The sequence below is a fragment of the Podarcis bocagei genome (genome assembly GCF_964188305.1).
Source record: "Podarcis bocagei genome assembly, chromosome: 3".
Classification (NCBI taxonomy): Eukaryota; Metazoa; Chordata; class Lepidosauria; order Squamata; family Lacertidae; genus Podarcis; species Podarcis bocagei.
In genome coordinates, this window is record NC_138127.1 from 44377045 (window position 1) to 44400420 (window position 23376).

The window sequence follows — 23376 nt, forward strand, 5'->3', positions numbered from 1 at the left end:
CTAACCAACACCTCTAGAGGTTTTTGTGCAAGAGAATCAGACAAACTGAGTCTGCTCCTGGCATAGGAATACAGGCAGTTGCCTTAAACAGAGTCAGACCATTTGCATATCTAGTTCACTGTTGTCTGAGGAATAGACAACACTGTGGCTGTTGGACTACAATTCCCATAATCCATTACTACTATGCATGCTGGCTCAGGCTGATAGAAGTTGGAGAGCACCACTTTGGCTGTTCCTGACAATGTTTCAGAAGAGTCTTTCTCAGTCCACCTCTAGATGCCAAGGATTAAACTTGTTCAATCTGTTTTGATACTCAAAATCTAGAAAAAGTGAATGCTGAAATTGTTTCTCTATGCAGCTGGGGAATGACTGGGCCCTGTGTATTTTGCTGTGAAAATTCCCAAATAAGATGCATGTGCTCCATTTGAACTAATGTTCAAAACATCAAATCAGAACAAGCTCAAGCAATGGCTAGGTGCAATTTATTGCCAAGTTGTAATTAATAATGAGAATACCCCTGTTTCAACGTGGGAACAGACAGTCACTACTCCTAGGTAAATCTTGTGCCCAGCCCAAGCTAATAATACAAAGTGACACTCAACATTTGAGAAGAAATAAAATAATATGAGCAACCATTAATGCAATCTCAGTATTTGCTGAAGAAAAATCCTATAAATAAATCATATTAATAAATGATTCTGCTGGGAGCAGAGAGTTAAACCTTAAAGAGGTCATTCCAGTTATCTTTGCCGTATGTCACTGTTATATTTAAGACACACTGTTGCCTTGGGAGACAGCAGCACTTTGATCTGATGACCTGACATCTGTGCTTCAGATCCCTGACACTTAGGGTTATTATATTAATCGACAGACTACAAGTGGCCAGTCCTCTTTCCTGCAATCAGAGGTCATGCGGAGGTCACACCCAGCAAAGGCCATGGAATAAAGTTATGCTGCTCCCTAATATTCCCTCAAGGACATGTAACAGTTGCTGTTTCCTGTGCAAACATGCCATATACTGTGTGGCAGAAAAGGATGTCATCTGCATGGGGACGGGGGATTATGTGTAATGCATTCCATTTGGCTTCTTAAATTAGAACACATTCTATCCAGTCTGTCTAGGAATTTGTGAGACTCACTGATATCTGAGAATTTACTAAGTATTAAGAAGGATATTGTAGAGCTGGAGAAGATATAAGGAGAACCAAAATTACCAGAGAGATACAGTAGAGCCTTATCCCAGTGAGGAAAGTACTGGGGCTTCTTAGATTAGGAAAAAAGGGGAGGCATGATCAAAGTTTGCAAAATTATGCACAGTTAGGAGAAAATGGATAGACGTTTTACTCCATCTCTCTCAATACTGGAACCTGGGGTTGTCTTATGAAGTTGACTGGCCGCAGACAAACAAAAGGAAGCATCTTTTTTCATACATTGTATATAGCTGAACTATAGAATTGCTACTACAAGATGTAGTGATTGCCAAAGGAGTAAAAATTTGATTCACTGATGTGTCACATTTTCTTAACACAATACTTAGTGGCAACACTGAATCCTGGATCACAAATATAATTCATGGGAAATTGTGAATTTGGCAGAAAGCTCTGTGAGAATTCGGGCAGGCTCTTCAGACTGCTTCTTGATATGACTTGAGGCTACAGTTTTCAGGAGACAAGGTGCACTTTTTCCGTTGCTGCAACAAGGGATAGCCTTAAGGCCATAAGAACCTCACTGGACTTGAATAAAATATTGATCACATGACGCAGTGCACACACTATTTGAATGGGAATACCCACCAACTTTGTGGGGCCTGGTCCCCTCGAATGTGGGGCCAAAGCCCCCACGGGCCCTAGGAGTTGGCTCCTATGCCACTGGATCAGAGCGAAGGCCCATCTAATCAAATAGCTTGCCATCTCATCCAGCATCCTGCTCCTAGAGTGGCCAGCCAGATGCTTCTGGGAAGCCTGCGAGCAAGACAAGATGGCAACAGCATCCACCCCACTTACTCTCCCCAACAACTCTCATGAACCTTAGGATGGATTCCCCTTTTGGGAATAAAGCTAGGGGTTCATAGTGGGAAGAGAACTACTGGAGGCACCTTAGGAGGTCAGTTAGAGCCCCTCTAGCTCGATGACATCATGTTGCCCTCCTTTGGCTCCATTTCAGAGGACTTCATTCCGGTCCAAGCCTTATACAGAGCTTCTGCCCCACCTCTGTTGAGATCAGTGCTCACATCAGAACAGCAGCTAGTATTCCAGTACTAGAAGTAGTGTACAGCCCTCATGATTAGTAGCCATTGACGGACTTAGTCACTAAAACCCTCCCTAGATGGTGTATGCTTCTCCATCCTGTGGTACGAAACACTATGGTTTTTGTAGGCACTGTGTGAAGGAGTATTTCTTTTTGTCTCTGCTGAATCTTCCAACATTCAACTTCATTGGATAACTATGCTTTCCAAACCTCGTGGTCTGCAAACCACTGATGGTTCTGCTTCCCTTGAGTCACTCCACTCAGAAATCTGCTGCCAAGACAAAATACTTGAGCCCCTGCTTCCCTGCAGGAACGGCTCCTCCTGGCTCTTGCTGCCCACGCTCCCAAACCAGCCAGAAAACAAGCTCCTCCAGAGGTCTTGATCCGACAAAAACCAGCAGCAGAATGAAAGGGGAACAGTTGGACATTGGAATATGTTTGTGCATTGGAGGGCAGGGTGTGGCCATCGCCCACCCCTCTACTTTATGGGTATTCTGGTAAAGGAATCCAGCGGTCGTGGATCCTGTCCGATGCTCTTGCAGGTGGCTAGGGCCATGGCATGACCCCCGGTGACATCAGGGGGAGCTTTCAGTTGTATTTGCATCAACAGGCTCCTTCCACTGGTGGTTAACCCTTGTTAGACTCACCCCTCCCTGAGGGGGTGGAGTCACATTCTGTTGTTTTATCCAATGCCTAAGCCAATACCTCTCACATGCTGTAATCAATAAAGTTGTGGCCTTTTTAGCCCATTAACCTAATATACTGTGTCCATGTGTCCATGTGTCTGTCTTATCCCTAAGCAGGTGGCGGGTCCTTGAATCACAACCATGCTTTCCAGTATATGAGGGAGAAGTTTCTTTAAACTGTGCATAATTTTATACACCTTTATAAATATTATGCCTACTTGCATTTTTTTCTAAACTACAAAGTCACAAATGTTGTAATCTTTCCTCATAGTGGAGTTGCTCTAACCCCTTAATCATTTTGGTTGCCCTTTCCCGAAGCTTTCCAGATCTGCAGTAGCCTATTAAAACTGTTGTTCACCTGTGTCTTTAATTCACCAAAGCAAAAAGTTTTCTCTTGTTTTGATGCCTGTTTACGTGAAGATGGTACAGTGGAGTGTGTTTACAAACCACATTTGCAGCATGGAAATTTGGTTGGCTAAACTGAACTGAAACCTCTAACTCAGGCATGAGAAACCTCTGTCCCACAGGTCAAGTTTGGTTCATTGTGGGTTCTAATTTTCCCCAGAAGCCTGTTTCCGCCAAGCCACCATATCTGGTGCAAGTAAAGACGTGGCTGCAAAGGAATAACGGGGAGCCTGAAAATGCACGTCCAATAGTTCCTTGGCAAGTGTTGCTTGTGTTTGTCGCTTTTTGAATTTGGCACCAAATGTCACTAGGTCCACTGATCCCTGTCAAAAGCAGCATTTGTGTTGCAAACCCTGCTGGGATCAGCTCTTCTTGGAAGTTTCTCACTGAGACTCTGGAGTACAGCTTCTGAAAATGGGGTTTGTACTCAGTCCCAATCAGCTTGTCTGTGAGCCCTGTCAGCAGGGTTCTTCCTTTGCAGGCTTGAGACCAAGCCACAAAAAAAGAAAGAAAATAATCAGGAAGGCGCTTAGAATGTGCTTTTGATATTGGGTCACCTGACATTATGTTGACATCGGGCGATTGATAGGTATGTTACAGGGTGAGGGATATGAAGATCCAGCCTCCCAGCCAAATATTATTTCCCATCTCAGCCTAGCTTATATTAACCAGCATTAACACAGAAAAATATGAATTTGTAGCTTTGGACTTAGACACAACCAGTATTTTTTCTTATACTAATGATTGAATGCAACTAATTTCTTCATACAACTGCAGCTTTCGAAACAGAGCCTCTACATATCTAACTCTATTATTAATACTAGATGTAGCTGAAAATAAGTTCCTGCCTTCTTCAAGATCCAGGAACACTGCCTGAAAGCAAGTAAATGCAGACCATTATTCTCTGAGTTAATATATTTGGGAGGTTTTAAAAAGTGAAAATTGTAAGTTTTTATTAGGAAGAAGCAGGTTGTTGTTTAGTACTATGTTTAAACAGGAAATTGTTTAAGGATAATTCATTCTCACTCAGTGCTTGTGTTGTTCTATTAGTTTCTATATTTTTCAGGATTCAAGTTTGGGTCCAAACCATATTGGGTAGCATCTGCAACACTTTATACTGAAACAGGCTATTTTCCAAAGTGCTGAATTGGGATCCAAACTGAATACAGTGGTACCTCGCAAGACGAATGCCTCGCAAGACGAGAAACGCGCAAGACGAAAGAGTTTTCCATTTTTTGAGTCGTTCCGCAAGACGAATTTCCCTATGGGCTTGCTTCGCAAGACGAAACGTCTTGCGAGTTCTTGCGAGTTTGCTTCCTTTTTCTTAAAGCTGCTAAGCCGTTAATAGCCGCCAAGCCGTTAATAGCCGCTAAGCCGCTAATAGCCGTGCTTCGCAAGATGAAAAAACCGCAAGACGAAGAGACTCGCGGAACGGATTAATTTCGTCTTGCGAGGCGCCACTGTATTATGCTCTGTATGCATCCCTAGTTTGTATGCCTTGAGCTCCCTGCTACCCCATAGTTGCCATATTTTTTAAGGCGGAAAAGTGACACTGCCTTGCTGGTATAGATGAGACAATAGCCAAAGAAGATTTGAAAAACATGTATTTTAAATCTGTAGAGGAAACATTATTTTGGCATTTTTCTAACAAGAAAAAGGATTTGCTCAATATAAGAAATAGATCTGGCTGCAAATCCAAAAAAATTGAACTATTCCAGTCTTTTGGAGACTTTGGCATTTGCTTTGCTAAATGATTTATTACGTTGTCTAACAACTATAATCATACTTTCCTTATTTCCATAAATTGTTCTGTATTGCAAGTCCCCCCCTTCCTTTTCTCTCCCGAAAGGACACTTGTTTTACATCACAAATGAATTCATTTATTTTTAGACTATGCTATTTCTAAGTTGTTTTTATTGTCTGCTTGCATTGACAATTGGTTATATTCATTTACTCATGTGATTTGTCTCTAAGAGGAAGGTGAAGACAAAAGGAAGGTGAAGAGTTTTGAATTTAGAAATCTGTTACAGCCCATTAAGAAAATAAGAGACTGTGAGAACTGCAAAAAATTACTGAAACATTCCAGAGGATTTAGATTTTCAGAGAAAGCTGCTGGGTTTCAACTGGGTTGGGAAAACCCGTGTTTTTGTTTTAACTTCCAGCACACTTGGGTTCCAACTTTCTCTCTCCCCCTCCCCCATAGAACATCCGTAGCGATGGATAGAAGAACTTGAATGTGCCTCGTTCATATATTATTTTACAAGTTTGTAGGACAGATTTTAAGAAAAGGCCCAAATTGCACAGTCCGTTGCTTCTGAAAGGTCCTCCAATGTTTGCTTCACTGAAGCTCCATGCTAACTTTTGTGGGGAAATTTCTCCCTCCTCCATGTTAGAAGTTTGTCAGTACAGTGGTACCTCGCAAGACAAATGCCTCGCAAGACGAAAAACGCGCAAGACGAAAGAGTTTTCCATTTTTTTAGTCGTTCCGCAAGATGAATTTCCCTATGGGCTTGCTTCGCAAGACGAAACGTCTTGCGAGTTCTTGCGAGTTTGTTTCCTTTTTCTTAAAGCCGCTAAGTCGCTAAGCCGTTAATAGCCGCTAATCTGCTAATAGCCACTAAGCCGCTAATAGCCGCTAAGCCGCTAATAGCTGTGCTTCGCAAGACAAAAAAACCGCTAGACGAAGAGACTCGCGGAACAGATTAATTTCGTCTTGCGAGGCACCACTGTATTGTATCTGGACCAGACCCATTTGAAAGATTGTGCAGAAATCACTGTGCATCTTCATGTACGACAGCCTTCTGCTTCTCCCACTTTGGGAAATGCTGACTTAGATTTTAGGAAATGTGGACTTGGATTCCGGGTGCTTTCACAGACAGGACTTAAAGCGGGTTTTGCTTCAGTGGTGTTCATAATGCAAACATAAAATCTGCATTGGTCACGGATATACTTCAGATTACAAATGCTTTTTTTTTAATCGGAGGTTAATATTAATATTGTGAAAGATAATCAAATATGTAAGTGTTTTGGAAAACTGTTTTGCAGGGCAATCCTATGCATATCAGCTCAAAAGTAAGTTCTGCTGAGATCACTGATGCTTACTTCCAGGGGAGTGGGTTTACAATTGGAGCCTTTTTGCTTGCAATATATTCTGCGCCACCATTTAAGCCACTGCTTTCCCCTATATTTTCCAGCTAAGACACTGATGAACACTAGGCTAAGAAGTATAACAACTGGGTTTAAGAGCTGCAATGCTCAAGCAGATCACTTGCACAGCAGGGCTCTCTGATGCTTTGCAGGGAGGCGACAGTGAAGGACTAACAAGAAGAGCTTGTAGCATTCAGAATCCTTGCTGTGATCAAGTGTTCCCAGAAAGGGTGATAGAAGTAAAATAATAAATCAAGTTCTCTCGCTCTTTAAAAAAAAAAAAACCAAAAAAAAACCCTAATACAATTGCTCCAAGACATTCCATGATTGTTAAAGCCTGTGATATAAAGCACTTTTGTTTGCACTGGGAAGTACGATTCTTGCCGTCATACAACAAACTTAGGCCATTCAGGTCTGTCAGAAATCCTCAGTGAGAGCACACCAGTAAAATGAAATAAGTTCATAAAAAAGGTAAAGGACCCCTGACAGTTAAGTCCAGTCGCAGACGACTCTGGGGTTGCAGCGCTCATCTCGCCTTACAGGCCAAGGGAGCCGGCGTTTGTCCGCAGAGTTTTTCCGGGTCATGACTAAGCCACTTTTGGCACAGCGGAACACCGAAACCAGAGCAGCACACGGAAACACCGTTTACCTTCCTGTTGGAGCAGTACCTATTTATCTACTTGCACTTTTTTGTTGTGCTTTCAAACTGCTAGGTTGGCAGGAGCTGGCACCAAGCAACAGGAGCTCACCCCGTCGCAGGGATTCGAACTGCCGACCTTTTGATCAGCAAGCCCAAGAGGCTCAGTGGTTTAGACCACAGAGCCACCCGCGTCAAGTGCATAAAATAAACTGGTTAATATAGAATTGAACTGAAGTAATGGGACTCTGGCAGATTTAGAAATGCTTCATGCGTTCATTCACTAAGCTGTGTGTCAGGAGTACTGGGAACTTGATCTTTTGACCAGAGAGCAACTGAGGAATTTAACACTTCCAATTAAAATGGATCGAGGAATAGACAGATATATAGATATATATTACCAAAAGTTTAATACAGTGGTACCTCTGGTTAAGAACATAATTCATTCTGGAGGTCCGTTCTTAACCTGAAGTACCACTTTAGCTAATAGGACCTCCCACTGCCACCGCCACGTGATTTCTGGTCTCATCCTGAAGCAAAGTTCTTAACCCGAGGTACTATTTCTGGGTTAGCGGAGTCTGTAACCTGAAGCATCTGTAACCTGAGGTACCACTGTATACTCTTAGAGCAGACTAAGTTCAGGAGATTCTGGGAAGGAGGCCACAGCTGAGCAAGCCAAGCTCTTTCCTGCCTTGCTGCTCCCTCTCCTTCTCCCTCTCAGTAAGTGGCAGCAATGTGCTGCTGCGAAGTCAAGAGATTAAGGCAGCCCCACCTGCACAGCCGCTGCCGCTGCTGCTTTAAATGCTGTTTTAATGAATTAAGTTAGTATACTTAAGCTTCAAAGTTGCGCGTTTAAAAACAAATAAAGCTTATATAATTTATGCTAGATTTTATGCAGAAAATGTAATTTTATAAAATATTTTAAACATTTGAAATAATGGGTTTTTTTTGATGTTTTAATAGTACAGTGTGAGCTCCTCAAAATATATATTTTTTATCTTGTGTGGTCAGCAAATGTTCCAAACAACTAAAAAGAACAGATAAAGCATGCACATGAAAGCTTATACCCAGAACAAACTTAGTTGATCTCTAAGGTGCTACTGGACAATTTTTTTATTTTTTTATTTATTTCAACTGTGTCAGACCAACACAGTTAGCTACCTGAAGATAAAGCTAGGTTAGACCATTGTCCCATCTAGCTGTGTTCTAACCCCTGAGTCTGACAGTGGCCCTCTAGGCAGAAATGTCTCCTCTAGGCTTTGCTCCTGAAATTCTACTGGAAACCCAATGGCTTGAACTTGGAACTTTATCTATGCAAAGTATGTCCTTGACTACTAAGCTGTGGGCCGTTCCTCAAGCCATTTATCGGCTGTTTGTGTTTGTATATAGAGGATTTGAGGGGAGGCAAGACCCCAGTCCTACTCAGTGACATTGGGTACCTATTTATTTATTACTTAATACAGTAATTTCCATCCCACAGAAATTATTTATTTATTACTTAATATAGTAATTTCCGTCTTTCGAGAGACAAATTCTTCCAAGGCAGCTGCTGTTTCCTGCTCTTTTTTTATTTAGATAAATTAATTACATAGTTTATGAGATACAGTAAAACAGCCAGTCAGCACTAGATTATGATCACATAGTTTGCAACCATTAATAGCCTGAATAATAATAGTGTTTTACCACAGCAAGCTGTACCGTTCCAGTATATACAACTTTGTGGAATAGGATGCAGGTGAGAAGAGCAAACCCTCCCATTTAGATAGTACAATTTGTCAAGTGTGGGAGTTACCACTGCAACAAAGCAGCCTGGTCCCCCCCCCCCCATTAAAAGGAAAAGCACTTCTGCTGCTGAAAGCAGTGGCAGAGCAGCCCCAAATTGTTCAGCTGTCATTTGGAATAGGATGTCCCAATAATAGTGGCACTGCATCACCATTCCTGAGAGAAAAAGTAGCCACCCCCGTTGGGCAGCTGATCTAGAGATAGGTGAGATAGCTAATGTTTTGTGTGTTCTCTTATGTTACGTTTTATCCACCATCCATTTAGACTGGGGCATTTGCAACTTGGGAGTTCTCCTTTCAACAAGCCTGACCATTTGTTCATGCCACAAGGTTTGTGGGTAAGGGAGAAAGGAAAACCGAGGCAATCATCTTTTACCCAATTTTCTTCCCAAAAGAGGGTTATTGATGACAAATGCTAGTAAAAGAAGAGAAGGAAGAATTGGAGCCACATGTTTTCATTTAATGGCTTCCTGTGGATGTTGAAAAATAGAGAGGTACAAGATAGAGCTCTCTGGAAACCCATTGCAAAAGTGCCATGGGGTGGAGCAAAAGCCCTCCAGCGCCATCTTCTGGAATTGATTAGACTGCGCCCCACAACTCACTCCAGTTACTGGTGCAGAAGTATATGATGATCAATGGTACTGAAAACTATTGAGAGATGCAGAAGAATTAGCAAGGTCATACAGAATTTTCCTCCTTCTCCCAGGATGTATCAGGGCAACCAAAGGGTTTCATTGCCAAAACTCGGCAGGCACTATAATTGATCTAGAGAATCTATAATCTTTATCGGTTTTCCTAACCCATTTTAGACTACAACTCCCATCAGTCCCAGCCAGCATGAAGGGGACCATGGGAGTTATAGTCCAATACCTCCTGGGTACAGGAGGCTGATCTGGATTATTATGGGGGAAAGGAAGGTCCTGAGCCTGACGGAGCAAAACTGAGAAACTTCTACAACCAGATCCATCCTTGGTCCTTCATAAATCTTCTCAAAGGATAACCCACTTTATGGATTTCTGTTCTCTTATCATGAGCATAGGTCCTTCTGACCTTTGGACCCCTCTAAAGGCAAGCTTTTAAGTCCAATGCTCTGGAAAAACACAAACTACCTTTATATATTTGCAAGAGAGATGTGTCTCGAGAGAAGCAAGGAGATGTAGGCTTGATTACTTGGGAAATGACATTTGGTCATCTGTGTCACTGATGTTGGAACTTTTTAATCACACAAAGTGACAGCAGATCAGTATATGCTGAAGCACAAAAGGCAAGCTGACTGGAAAATGCAACAAAAAGGGGAAAACAAAATCAGATTAATGCTGAGACTTGAGCTGTCACTCTGCATTAATGCAAGTGGGTGCCTGGAGGGACTTTCTTAGTAGTCTCAGCATTCCCACCCCCTTCCCAGGAGTCCAATATTTTCTGAAATCTAAATTCTGTCACTGTTTCTCCTCCATCCAGAAGGATTGTTAGCATGCATTTTTCTGTTAGGATGATGTACAGCTAAGTGCTGTGTTTTCTTTTTGGCAGCCTGTGTGGGGCGGAGCAATGGATGCAATTTTTACTTTCCTGCAACAGGCAAATTCCTGTACAAACTCACCTCTTATCCCTTATCAGAGTTTAGCCAGGTAACATTCCAACCAGGTACAACACTAAATGAGGGTGTGAAGCTTAGCCAATGAGGAGTGTAGCCTGGGATGAGTCCTGAGAGCTAGACAGAGAGGCCTCTAGGGCTGCATTCAGCCCCTGGGACTGAAGTTCCCTACTCCTGTCTTAGGATAGGGATAGATAGCAGAACTGTTCTGCGCATTTCAGGTCAATCTACAGGCATGAGAGTATGTAAAATCACACTATGAAATCAGTAGAATGCAGCCAGCAGGTAAGGAAGTGACGACAGGGTGTTCTGAGCTTACCTCTGTACTATTGCTAGAACAATTGAACAATAATTTAGACAGACTGTGACCCACTATAATATTTTACAGGAGGGAATACTAGTAGGGAAAAACATCACAGCTCTTTCCAATATGCCCCTGAAATATTAAACATACTGTATGTATGCAAGTCAGCGAGCAGAAATGTGTAAGGAACAGTTGTTTGGGGTTTTAATTTGAGTTGAATGGTAAGATAAGAGAGCCTGGGGGTACTCTTTAAATGTGGAGAATTAATTGAAATGTGTATTTCTGTTATCTTTAGAATAAATGGAAAGTTCTCTTTTTCAAAAAGAAAGGGGTTTTTTCCTTCCCTTTTGTCATGGGAAATTAAAGTAATATGTGTTGGGTTTTTTCAAATGTTTCATTAACAGATCTCATGGTTCTGTCTCTTTGGGAAAGAATTAGACAAGTGTAAAATAGGAGAAATGAATGTAGAGAAAAAAAGAAATTGCATTTGGCAATACTGGAAGAGTAAGATGTGGGAACATTTGTTTAACTGCATAAGTTTAGAATCCAATGTTTTTATTTCATTTATGGAGATTGATCAGAGGCAGGGCTGGCTGGCCTATAAGGCAAAGTGAGGCAGTCGCTTCAGGTAGCAGGTCCTGCCTCCTCAGTGGCCGTCGCTGGCCGCCTCCTCCTTATGATTGCCCACGTCCTCCATTCCTGCCCACCACTGTGCCCATCACTGCCCACTCTTCTCCAGCCTCCTTTTACTCTCCAACCACCTTCAGTGTGGGAGACTGAGGAGGAGGTGGCGTCAATGGTTGGGTGGCATTTTCTGTTTTGCCTGAAGTGGCAAAAAGTCCTGAGCCAGCGCTGATCAGAGGTATTGCTCTGGTGAGAAACAATGTTTTACATAAATAAATGAGTTATATGATTGAGTGGAAGCTGGATGTCTTACAGAGATGTCTGTAGAGGTGTATAAAAATAATGCTAATCAACTAGCCTATACTTAGGGATAAGAGACTGGGAGTTCTTATGCACACCTACACATTCTTCTCTATCCTTACTTTCCTTTCCTTGTGTAAGTAAAGCATTCTTCTTTGCTATACCTGTCTAATTTATAGACCTTGCTTTCTGCTTACATTTTATATTTCTGCTTTTCATAACATCTCAGCAAAAGTAAATTGAGCCCTTGGCACTAAGGTAATATTCAAACCATTTGACTGTGGCTTCTCTGATGAACTGGAGAGTTCCTAGACCCTTAATTGTCACCTACTGTATCATATGCTAGAGATTCAGTGCTCTGGCAGGTTGTGCAACAAGGGTTAGATCTATTCCCAAATGACACTGGTAGCCTTCCAATGAGAAGAGATGGAGCTCTTCTCACACTGGCCACTGTAAACAATCAGGCACCCAGTTCTCACTGCCTTCAGCAGTCTGACGACTTTGTCCATTGCTAATCAGGTCTGAATCTCCCCCCCCCAACCCAGCTCAGTTCATACGGTTAGTGTTTCTAAACAAACACACTGGCGAGCCCACTGGCAGCTTCCTATAGTCCTCTGGGCAATCGTGCTGACTGGCTGAACCAAGCCTTGATACTTGTTTATTTTTTAGAAACCTTTGTTTTCCTTACCCAAGAACAAAATGGCATGATTCTAAGAATATGTACCCTTTTCAGTAAGTAATGTAGAATTTTGGAAGCCAACTAACAACTCCCACTGCCACAAATGTTTTATGCCTTTCCTCCTTTCTTTTCCTTCCTTGAATTAACGAAATATTACAAACTTATGCTCACTCTAGGATGATTTTTAAATGACAAAAGAATAAACGCTTAAAATTCAAATCCTAGGAAGGAAAGTAAAACTTCAATCAGAGAGGTGTTAGCCGACATGGTAATAATCTAATATTCATGAATATTAAAGTAAGCGTAGAAGAATATTTAAACTGGCTTTACAGTGTTTTCAAGCCATATGTCTGTTGGCATTTATAGGCAGGATCTCTGTACTGTTCACCAAGATGCATAATTTTCTGTGCACTAATTCTCAGCCATGGTATGTAGTCATTGCTTTTCTGACAGCCATCTGCTCTGAGCTCTCCATTCATCCTCAGCATGAACTGGGATTGAGGAGGCAAACAAACAGTTTTGGAAGGGAAACTGGGATTGGGTTATTGCATTAAATTCTTGTAAAATGTTATGGTTTCAAAGGAATTGTCAAATCCTAGTTTAGCAATGAACTAGCTGAGCAGCCTCTAACAAATCACAGTTGCTCCTCCCCTGTTCTTCATATATAAAGAGGAAAGGTGTTTATATAACTTCCAGCTTGTTTGTGAAAATAAATGGAAGTGATTGAAAACGTTGAGGCAGAGCCCAGCACACTCGAATCAACATACGCCAATGTTATATATAGGTTTGTGCTCCATCTCACCTGTATTCACTTTCCTTTTCCCTCTAAGGAACTCAAAGTGGCATGCTTTCTTCACTCCCCACTTTCTCATAAGAATCTTGTGAGGTTGGCTAAGCTGAGAGACTTCAGTGAGTTTCATGTATGAGTGGGGATTTGAACCCTCATCTCCCAGGTCCTGGTCTAACACTCTAACCACTACACTACAATGGCTTCATCAGTACCAGCTCCCTTGCTACCCAGAGGAACAATTCTTCTTCCCAGCCACGGTTACCAGCTTCTTCTCCTTCCCCTTTTGCTTGCCATTGTTGTCACATGCCCTGTTGCAAGATGAAGAGCCAGTGAACAATTTGATGGCAGCTGCTACTGCTCCTTCTCACCATGACCATCCTGCACTTGTTCAGTCCTTTTTAGACTAAGATAAGAGGGCAGGTGAGCAATGGTTAGGAGATCCCAGGGGCCTATGTTAGACTTCTCCCTCCTGCTGGAGTGGGAGTCTCAGAAGGTACCCTATTATGGTGACCCTTGATAGTGACCTGAGCCTAGACTTTGGGGATTTTCAGTGCCCAGTCAGAGAGCAGGTATGTTTTCCACTTTCACTGTTTCTTGCTCCTGTTTCCCTCATACTAGTCAATGAGAATCATTAAAAAATGGCAAAAGCAGACTCTGACGTCCTCTGAGATCAGTGACCTGAAAGCCAGATTAAACAGAGGCCCTATAAATACTAAACAGGTGCTAGGATAATAGGGTCATAGAGTTGGAAGATACTCTGAGGGTTATCCAGTCCAATTCCTGCAATGCAGCAATCCTGCCCATAACCATCCCTTGGTGGGCTCGAACCACCAACCTTCTAGTTAGCAGTTAGACGCATTGACCTCATATTTAACTGGAAAGCAACAGAGATCTATTTTGTTTGCACACATATCATAATGCCTATGATTAACTTACATGGATTTTCAGGGAGGAAACCATACATTACCAGGATATGTTTTTGACAGAGTGGAGAATGTAACTTGGGGGAAAGTTGCTAGTCTAAAAGAGAGAAAAGTTCTTGGGATTAAAGCAGAAAAGAATAAAATGAAAAGAGTATCCCCTGAAAGAAGTGGCAACACCACAAAAATGCATTAGTTCTCTTTTAAACAAGAAAAGATAACAGAGCTGTTTAACGCTGTAGGAGCAGTTGATCAGAGCAGTAAACATGAACTGAAAGGCGGTGGTATTGGATTTTGTTTGCCTCTGGACAACTAGTTTTTAACATCATATTTTCCAGTCTGCAAGCACTGCTGTGCCTGGACAGTGATTTCTTAAAATGGAACTTATTTTCCAGTTGTATAAAAGTGTTCTTTTACATTGTGGATTGAGTGCATTAAGTTGTTCCCTGTGGTGCACAGCTGGAAATTATCCTTTGCTGCAATGTTTTGTTTTGCTTTGCCCCAGAGTTTTTCTGTGCCTACTCACTGTGTTCCCACACACCAGCATAGTTTAGTACTACAACAGGGAACTTTCTTTCTCTTTTGTTTTCTGCGGCTGCTTTTTTTCCTGAGGATGCTACTTAGAACATCTGAAACAGACAGTTGTTGTTTTTTTAAGCTGCCTTTGAGTATTCGATACAAATTTAGTGGCATTTCAAGCTTTCCCCTGCAGACCTGGAAGATGGGTTTGGCAAAGTTAAGCTGAAATTTAGGCAGAGTGTTTTCCTTTCCTTCTTTGAAGCAGCAAGTGGTGTTTGCAGAGAAAGTAGTTGGACCAAATAGTACTGCATTAGGGGAAAGCCTATAACATTAGTCACAAAATAGTGGTGGAGAGAAGCTGAATGCATTTCCATAATCTTTTACAAAATGAATTTTAGATTTGCAGTTTAAAAACTAGGAATATTTGTATGGTGCTTACAGTTGGGTTTTCTAGGCTTTAGCTTTGGCCTGCTGAAATTGTGACCCACCAAGGCCACCAGCCATAGATGACGCAGGATCCTACTGTTTTGCTGCCAGCTTTGATACAAAAAAGGGCTCAGGTGTTAAGTGCTGGGTAGGCTAAAATATGTGACTGGTGGTCTGTGCTTAGTTTGGTGGGTCAAAAATCACACTGGTCCGCTTTAAGCACCTTTAATCTTGCATGCCTTCAGGAAACAACTGGTATAGCAATTAGGCCCCATATCACCTGATAGCAGTGGCACTGGCTTGGGATACAGTGGATTCTAGGCCATCTCAGATCCACTCATTTCCTCATTTCCAGCAGGGATCCAGCCAACATCACTTTCCCCCACCTGCCTTCTAGGCAGCAAGGGGAGCTCTGTGCCAACTGATGTCACTGCACAGACAATGGCCGGCAGAGGCTGATGGAGGCCCGCGGGGCTAGGCAGAGGGACACCTTTGTCCATTTAAACCCCCCCCCCCACTCTAGCCTGGCACAAATGGTATTTGGATTGCCCTGTTAACACCACTCTAGCCCCACTCTAGCCTGGCACAAATAGTATTTGGATTGCCCTGTTAACACCAAATAAGTAAATAAAAGAGGAATTGCTAGTGTTATGTAGAATTTAAACTTAAAAACAAATATCCATTGGCAATTTGCTTTTTTTATTTGTATATATGTTTTTAGGTGTGTGTATTTTTAAGTGGGGAACCAAGCTTTATTTCAAAAATGCCTATATAATATTTTATATTATTTTTAGAAGTCTTAACTGGGCAGGAGGGCTCACTGATACACTTGCAGTTCACCATGACATACTAGAGAGGTGGTGGAGATGTAGGAACAGAAGGCCATTCCAGCTTCTAAGAAAGCCAAATAAATAAAAGTAAAATTGTATGTGTGTAGGCTTTCACAAATCCATCTTGCCATACTATTTGTTATATGCTAAATTAAATATGCTTTCTTAGCATAGCTGTGGTTGCAATGACTACAAATGCAATTCAATCTGAATATCAAAGCAGGCATAAGGCTGGTACAAAGTAAAAAGAATGCGAGGGAAAGAAAAGAGAGACAAAGTGAGGGTTTTTTACCTGGCACCATCTTATTTAGAGTATCTTCCAGTTATTCTGTCCCTCTAAGTATGAGGCAAGGTGGAATAGGACTACATATGAGGAATGTAAATTTTTCCATTGCCAGAAGCATCCAGAAATCGAGGGCAGCCAATCTTTCCTACTGTATCCTACCCAAATTGGCAACATAGTGTAACAATAGTTAGCAGCCAGCTTCTCTGACACACGCAGACTTTTGGGTAGTGAATACAATTCCCTGTTTGGTACAACAGCACAATAATCTTTCCATTGCTGACATACTTCCCACCCTCCCTTTGCAATATACTGGTTGTCTAATTTATTCTTAACCACATCCAGGTGGATTTTGCTTAGGAATAAAGCAACATTTTAATCAGTACTATGCATAGTATTGCCAGAGTGAAATGGTTGTCAGATTGGTTCCAAAACAAATTGTTTCTGGGATGCCTTTTGTTGAGCTGCTGGTTCAGTTTTGTTTATTGGTCAAGCAGACAGGTTTTAAACACTAACAAGTTGTTGGTGGAAACAGACTAATGTGTTTTTTGTCGGGCGGGAAAACAAGCGACCAACAATCAAGCTTATTTACTTCTTGTGTCTTCCTTAAAAGCATATTTACATTTTGCCGACTCAGATGATAAATAAATTGTGGACTATAAATTCCTGTTGGATGGTGTTTTCATTGTGCCTTAGCATTTATTCATTTATTTTGCAGCCATAATTCAATCTGGAGGATATCACAGGCTTATAGGTATTTGGAGAAATGTATTCGTTTCACTCCTGTATTTCAGAGATGCTATTTGGACGTGATGTTCCAAAATTACACAGAGGCAAATGAAATATTCTGATTAGCACTAAGTGCCCAACACTATATCACAAGTGACTGTGAACATACAGATGTGACCTGTTCAGGAAAGACTGCAGTTCCAACTTGAAAACATTTAACAACAACAAAGCACACATACAAAGAACCAAAGAACACCCACCCCTTACCAACAAAGGGCTTTTATCCTTATCAGCTGTGTAGCAAATGTATTAAAATGCCAGCTCCAAGGCTTGGCAATCCAGCAGCAGCAACTGCAGTGTTTGAGTTCATGGTAGGAGAGCTCATTCACCTTCTGCTGCTTTTGTGCTCTGCCTGCCATCTCTGCTCATGTATGCCAGCAGGGGGTTGGATATGACAAGGTTCCTTCTCTCCGAAACACTGGGACATTGACAATGTCTCTTTAATAAAACATCTAACAACCGTTGCTTGTGTTCATGCTGATAATGTGTTGCATTATGAGGTCAAATTTTGTTCTCAGTTAATGACATGTTGGCACAGTTGGGAGTGGTATTTTCTTCCAGACGATTTTGATGAACTGTTACAAAAACAGTCACATGTGTGTGTGAGAGTGTGTGCCTCTGTGTAAATGGTGCATGTATTCAAAACTTTCTTTAAAATTACTGGAATTAACCAAACCAACTATTCAGGGAGCATCATAATTTCATTTTAACTCGCTGAGTCTAGCATTTCTATTAAGAAAGAGCTGATAAATGCTTCCTCCAGAGCAGAAGTAGTATAGGTACATTTGTTCAGAGGTGGTATTTCCCCATGTCTGAAAGGAAAGTAATATTCTTTGTGGGGGGCATTTTGAATGGCAACCAATTGTTCCCCCATTTTAGGTTTTATTGTTGCTCACTTCTTAGCAAGTCTGCTATCTCAACATGCTTCAAGCCATAACACAAGCCAGTATATGGTCCTTTAGAAGTTTGCACAGCACAAAGCTACTAATCAAAATGAAATTAAGAAATGGGTTCTTATGTAAAGTTGACATTCTCCTGAGTCACCATTAAATCCAACATGAAATAATGAAAGAATAAATGAGAATAGAAGTGTAACTCCTTAAAAGCTTATTAATACCCTCAATTTAAACATGTCTATGATTTAAAGTTCCCTGTCCATTTACAATAGCAGTTGGTAAATAGAAATTAACATAAAGATGTTAAATAAAAAGATGCTTTCAAATGAATTTGAGAGATTTCTTATTGGTGATAGGCACAATTCCCTATCCAATTCAGAATTAGGATCAGAATTGCAATCTGTTTTGCAAAATATCAACTATAGCCCAGTCCCCCCCAGCCCTGCCATTCTGAAATTTGAACCTCATCTAAAGATGTGAAGGCCAAGGTGGGGGTGGGGGGCAGAGACAGGAAAATGGAATAACCCATTTTTCTGATTTCTTCAAGTGTGTGTGTGTGTGTGTGTGTGTGTGTGTGTGTGTGTGTGTGTGTGTGTGCTCCCCCCCCCAAAAAAAAAGACCTAGGAGAAAATACCCCTCCCCCATCTTCCAGGTTTTATTTCTTAGGTCCTCATATCTATAATATCATGAAATGGAAATGAGTATGAATGCATCCCCTCAAGCCTTGGCCCCTTCCCTTCATATTTTCCTGGCAGCAGCAGTGGAAATGTCTCATGGAAGTTACAGCATGCTCAGCAGTGAATTAGACACAAGTGTGCTGGGACATGGATACTGCAGTTTGGAGATACGTTGCTGTGCTATGCCCACAAAATGGCCACTGCATTTTATATGTGCCCAGTGCAAGGCAGGAGGTAGAAACCCATTGCAAGAAAAAAACCCATTGCAAATATGGCTGTTGCAGTCCCAGAATCCTTGACAGAACTGCCACTGGCCAGCAGTCCCAGCTCAAGGTGGAAATCATACCTTCAAGCCACCCCATGAACAGAAGGCGCCAACACACATTGGCCAATCTCAGAGCATGGCCATGATGATACTGTTCCCCTGCAACACAACACAACACATACACACATTATTATAATGTGTATACCGCCCTATACCCGCAGGTCTCAGGGTGGTTCACAGGATAAAATCAGAATATAAAATCACAAAGTACATAATAAAAATAAAAATAACAACCCAGGCCCGATTAAAAAGAAACGTTTTTGCCTGGTGCCTAAAGGTGTATAATGAAGGCGCCAGGCAATACCACAGCTTTCTCAACATTAATGATGACATCCTGATGTCATGTGTGCGATGTTGACAACCCAGTGCCCTTACAAGCTGGTGCCTCTGTTGCAAGAGGAGTCATCTGGCAGTGACAAGACATTCTCATGGGGCCAGTACTATCTACTCCACTCCTTGATAGGCCAGCCTTGCTGGGCAGCATCCTAGACCCTTGAATGGCTGAAATATTTGCCAGAAGCAATGGTCATTTAGGGAGGTGGTTGGTTTTAAACAGCTGACTGGGAAAGTGTGATGCACTCTCCATGAGTTGCTCTTCCATTCTTGATTCCAGATTCCCAGCACCTCTCCCCTCCTCCAGATTATAACAAAAACCATCAGGGTATCATTAGATGCATCTGCATATAATATCTAGTTTGCCCCTAAAAGGCTAGGGTGTCCTCATGGGGAAAATAAAATAATGCATTTCATGTGGGTTTTGGGAGAGTGTATGAGAGAGGATTAAGAGAAAGAGACATAAAGTACACATAGCTGTGTGTCTGTGTGCATCTGTTTCCTCCCTGACTTTTTTTCACCACCTCTTTTTTTATATTCTTTCAATATATTTTTCCAACATCCCATACTGTAAATTCTTGCCTGCCTCACTATATTATGAGCTTATGTGATGTTCCCATTAGCTGAAACTATCTGTGGTGCACTTTAAAGCAGGCTGCTGGTCTTCCTGTTATGCCTAGATTGCTGGCTTTTATATTATTCATGCTGCAGAGCCTGAGGTTTTAAGTAAACTTGGAGGTGCTATAGCTTCTGACTACTCATTTGCTCTCTCAGTACTCAGTCTTGACTCTGTAACTCCCCTGCGTAGAGTCATAAATATATCTCAGTGGAGGGTGTGTTGTTTTTTTTTGCTGGGGAGGGAGCTACAAATTATATATACACTTTAAAACACACTAAAGCAGAGGTGTGTAATCTGCAAAAACCCTGGCGAGTTGCAAATTCAATAAAGTCCTGACTATTGATTGACTGGTTGTACAAATTGGACAAGTTAGCAGCTAATTGGGTGCCTTGCTTAGGCAGTATGTTGAACATGGCTTTTAAAAGGAGCATTGGAGTCACTAACTTAGAATGTCAGAGGATAACTGTACCATGACCGAAAAGGTCAGTAATTAAATGGCACACAGGTTAATTGCAGGGACAGACAAGAGAACTGAGATGGGAGATCAAAATGCATTAATTTAGCAAGGGGAAAGAGGAGAAAAGCTTTGAAAATCTGTTACACATTCAAGCCCATCCTTGGCAATTTTCGTTGAGATTAGGTTTTGTGCTCATTAAAGTCTGGAGCTAGATTCAGGGAATACAGCCAGACATGGGGGTGGCAAACATTAGATCCAGCATAGCTCTCAGACACAAACCCACAGTGTTGATGTCTTAAGCTTTTCATATCCCCAGCCCACATGATCTTTCTTTTGTGGAAAATCTTAATATTTGATCCAACTTATTACTTAATATTTTGGGATTTCCTCCTCCTCCTGCTGCTCCCTGCTACACAACACACACAATGGTTCTACTTTTAATTGGAGATGCGATATCTCTCAAAATGTGGACGCTCAATAGGCTGAAGCTCCTGTTGGGTTTTGTTGCATTACATTAAAAAACAACAACCCTCTGTAAATTAGTTAAAATATATGTGGATATATTGAAAAGGCAACAATTGATCAATACAAACAAATATTGGGGGCACAGAAGATGGGGAAGGAAATAACCTTTTCTTTAGCAACTATGGATCAGCATTGATGAAACTGCTTGGCCGGGCTACTAATTTTCTATTCTAAGCATGGTGTAGCATGGCCTGTGTCACATTGCTGAAGCTCAGCAGGTTTGGGTGAGATACCCTGGAAACCTTCTGCAAACTGATATAAGTTCCATGATGGGAGAAAGGTGGAATATACAGTGGTACCTTGAGTTAAGTACTTAATTCGTTCTGGTGGTCTGTTCTTAACCTGGTTCCAGTTACAGATAGGTAGCCGTGTTGGTCTGCCATAGTCAAAATAAAAAAATTCCTTCCAGTGTGCATGCACACGAAAGCTCATACCAAGAACTAACTTAGTTGGTCTTTAAGGTGCTACTGGAAGGAATTTTTTTATTTTGTTCTTAACCTGAAACTGTTCTTAACCTGAAGCACCACTTTAGCTAATGGGACCTCCTGCTGCTGCTGCGCTGCAGGATCACGATTTCTGTTCTCCTCCTGAAGCAAAGTTCTTAACCCGAGGTAATATTTCTGGGTTAGCGGAGTCTGTAACCTGAAGCGTATGTAACCTGAAGTGTATGTAACCCGAGGTACCACTGTAAATGAAATAAATACAATAAAAAGCATGATCTTAGGGTCAGAATTCACTACAGCAGTTTAGGATCTACAGTCTATGTTACCAAATTCTTTTTCTTCGTCTTCTACGTGCATCTTAATTCCTGCACCAATGTGAATGAGATTCTGTTTTATTACTGTGCCACGACAATGTTTTTTCCCCCTTTTCTTTCAGGGTTGTTTCCAGCAGTTTTGAACTTGGCTTCTAATGCTCTCATCACCACAAATGCTACCTGTGGGGAAACAGGGCCTGAAATGTACTGCAAGTTGGTTGAACACGTGCCTGGCCAACCTGCAAGAAACACTCAGTGTCGGCTCTGTGACCTGCGCAGTAAGATTCCAAATCGTACGTGTGCAATTTTTCTTTCATGATGTGTGTCCATCTAGCCATCCTGTCTAGCATCACTATTAATATGATATGCTTGGTTAAAATAAAGCACCTTCATAGCCCTGGTTATTGAATGTGCTGATTCATGCACAGTGGGTTGGGTTTTGGACATGGGAAGGAAATCCATCAATGGAAGTATCTCCAGCATTTGAGAAACTTTGGGACTAGGTCAGAGCAAGTCTATTTCTTTTTTCCTGCATATACAGAAAGCATTCAAGACATTTCCCTGGTTATTTTCAGGACTATCCTCACATGATAGGACATCCAATGACATCATTTGTAATATATCAGTCAGAGACTTGTGCCATGTCATTTTTTCCTCATGGGAGAAAACCCCAGAGAGAAAAATGGCTTCATCACTTGCTTATCCGTGTGGCTATTAGTGTCTCTACTAAGAGGGCCCTTTTAATTCTAATGTCTATTTACCAGTGCTATGGTCTTTTAAGCCTCTGTTAAGAACTGTGTACTTCTGCAATCCAGTCTCTGTTGTTAGTCTGCAGTGCAGCCAGCCTTTAAAATACATGGCCTTTCATTACAATCTCATCACATTTTAAGGTTTGCAAAATGTTCATTTGCCGCAATGAACTGTTTTATTTACCCAGAGATGGTCCTTTAATAAGAATGCCATGTAATGTAACCAGACTTTAAATGGTCCCCTTGGAATTTGTGAATCTGGTGTACCTCCCCTTAATTACTGTAGAAGGAAATGAACACACACTCCCCAGTTAATCATGTGTGAGCACAAATTAAAGACCACACTTTGATGGGTTGCCTGTGTGAGCTAACTCCCCTGTCATTCATCACTGAGGTTGTTCCTTAAGCCTGCAGTTCTATCCCATTTTTCCTGATGGTGTATAGTATATTTTGTCTCTCCCCTTTTAAAATTGGGAATACATTCCAGCAATTAATCAGTGGTTTCAAATTAATTAAGATTAAACTTCCATAATGGGATTACAGTTAATTGTATATTCATCTCTCATTCCTCCTTTTCATGACTAACCCTTATATCAATTTGACTTGAGGAGGCTGATAGCAAAATTTCCAATTAGACAACTTCTATCACTATCACCTCAGAGACCCGGGTTTGATTTACAGTTGATTTCTTCCCCACTAAGATTTTTTTTTAGCTGATTGCCAAAAAAAGAAGATCAGACATAGTAAAAAAAACAAAAAAAAAAAACAAAAAAAACCAGTACTGAGAGCAAAGTAATGCCTTTCCCCCTGCTCTTGGTATTTTATTTAAAAAATGTTGTTGATATGAATCCAATAACTCAATTCTCTCCCTAATTTTATAACACACTACTGTTAATGCTTCTAGAGGTATTGAATCATTTGATATTTGCATACAGTTTATGACATTTGCAGTTTTTAGACTGACACCTCCTATTCCTCCCACAACTGCTTTAATTGTGCTTTAGACATTCTGCTTTTTCACTTATGAGACAGGATTCCTTTCCTTCAGTGAACCGCTGATTTGAATCAAAGCATAAGCTT

The 23376-nt window shown here is 41.3% G+C and overlaps 1 protein-coding gene across 7 annotated transcripts in view; it reads left to right on the forward strand.

Moving 5' to 3' along the window:
* Positions 1 to 23376, forward strand: part of LAMA2 (laminin subunit alpha 2) — a 372288-nt gene that overhangs the window by 71336 nt on the left and 277576 nt on the right. For all 7 annotated transcript variants that reach the window (XM_081187598.1, XM_081187601.1, XM_081187602.1 and 4 more), the window contains exon 2: positions 21670 to 21840. In XM_081187598.1, the coding sequence (XP_081043724.1) occupies positions 21670 to 21840 (171 nt within the window). The remainder of the gene's footprint in view (positions 1 to 21669; positions 21841 to 23376) is intronic.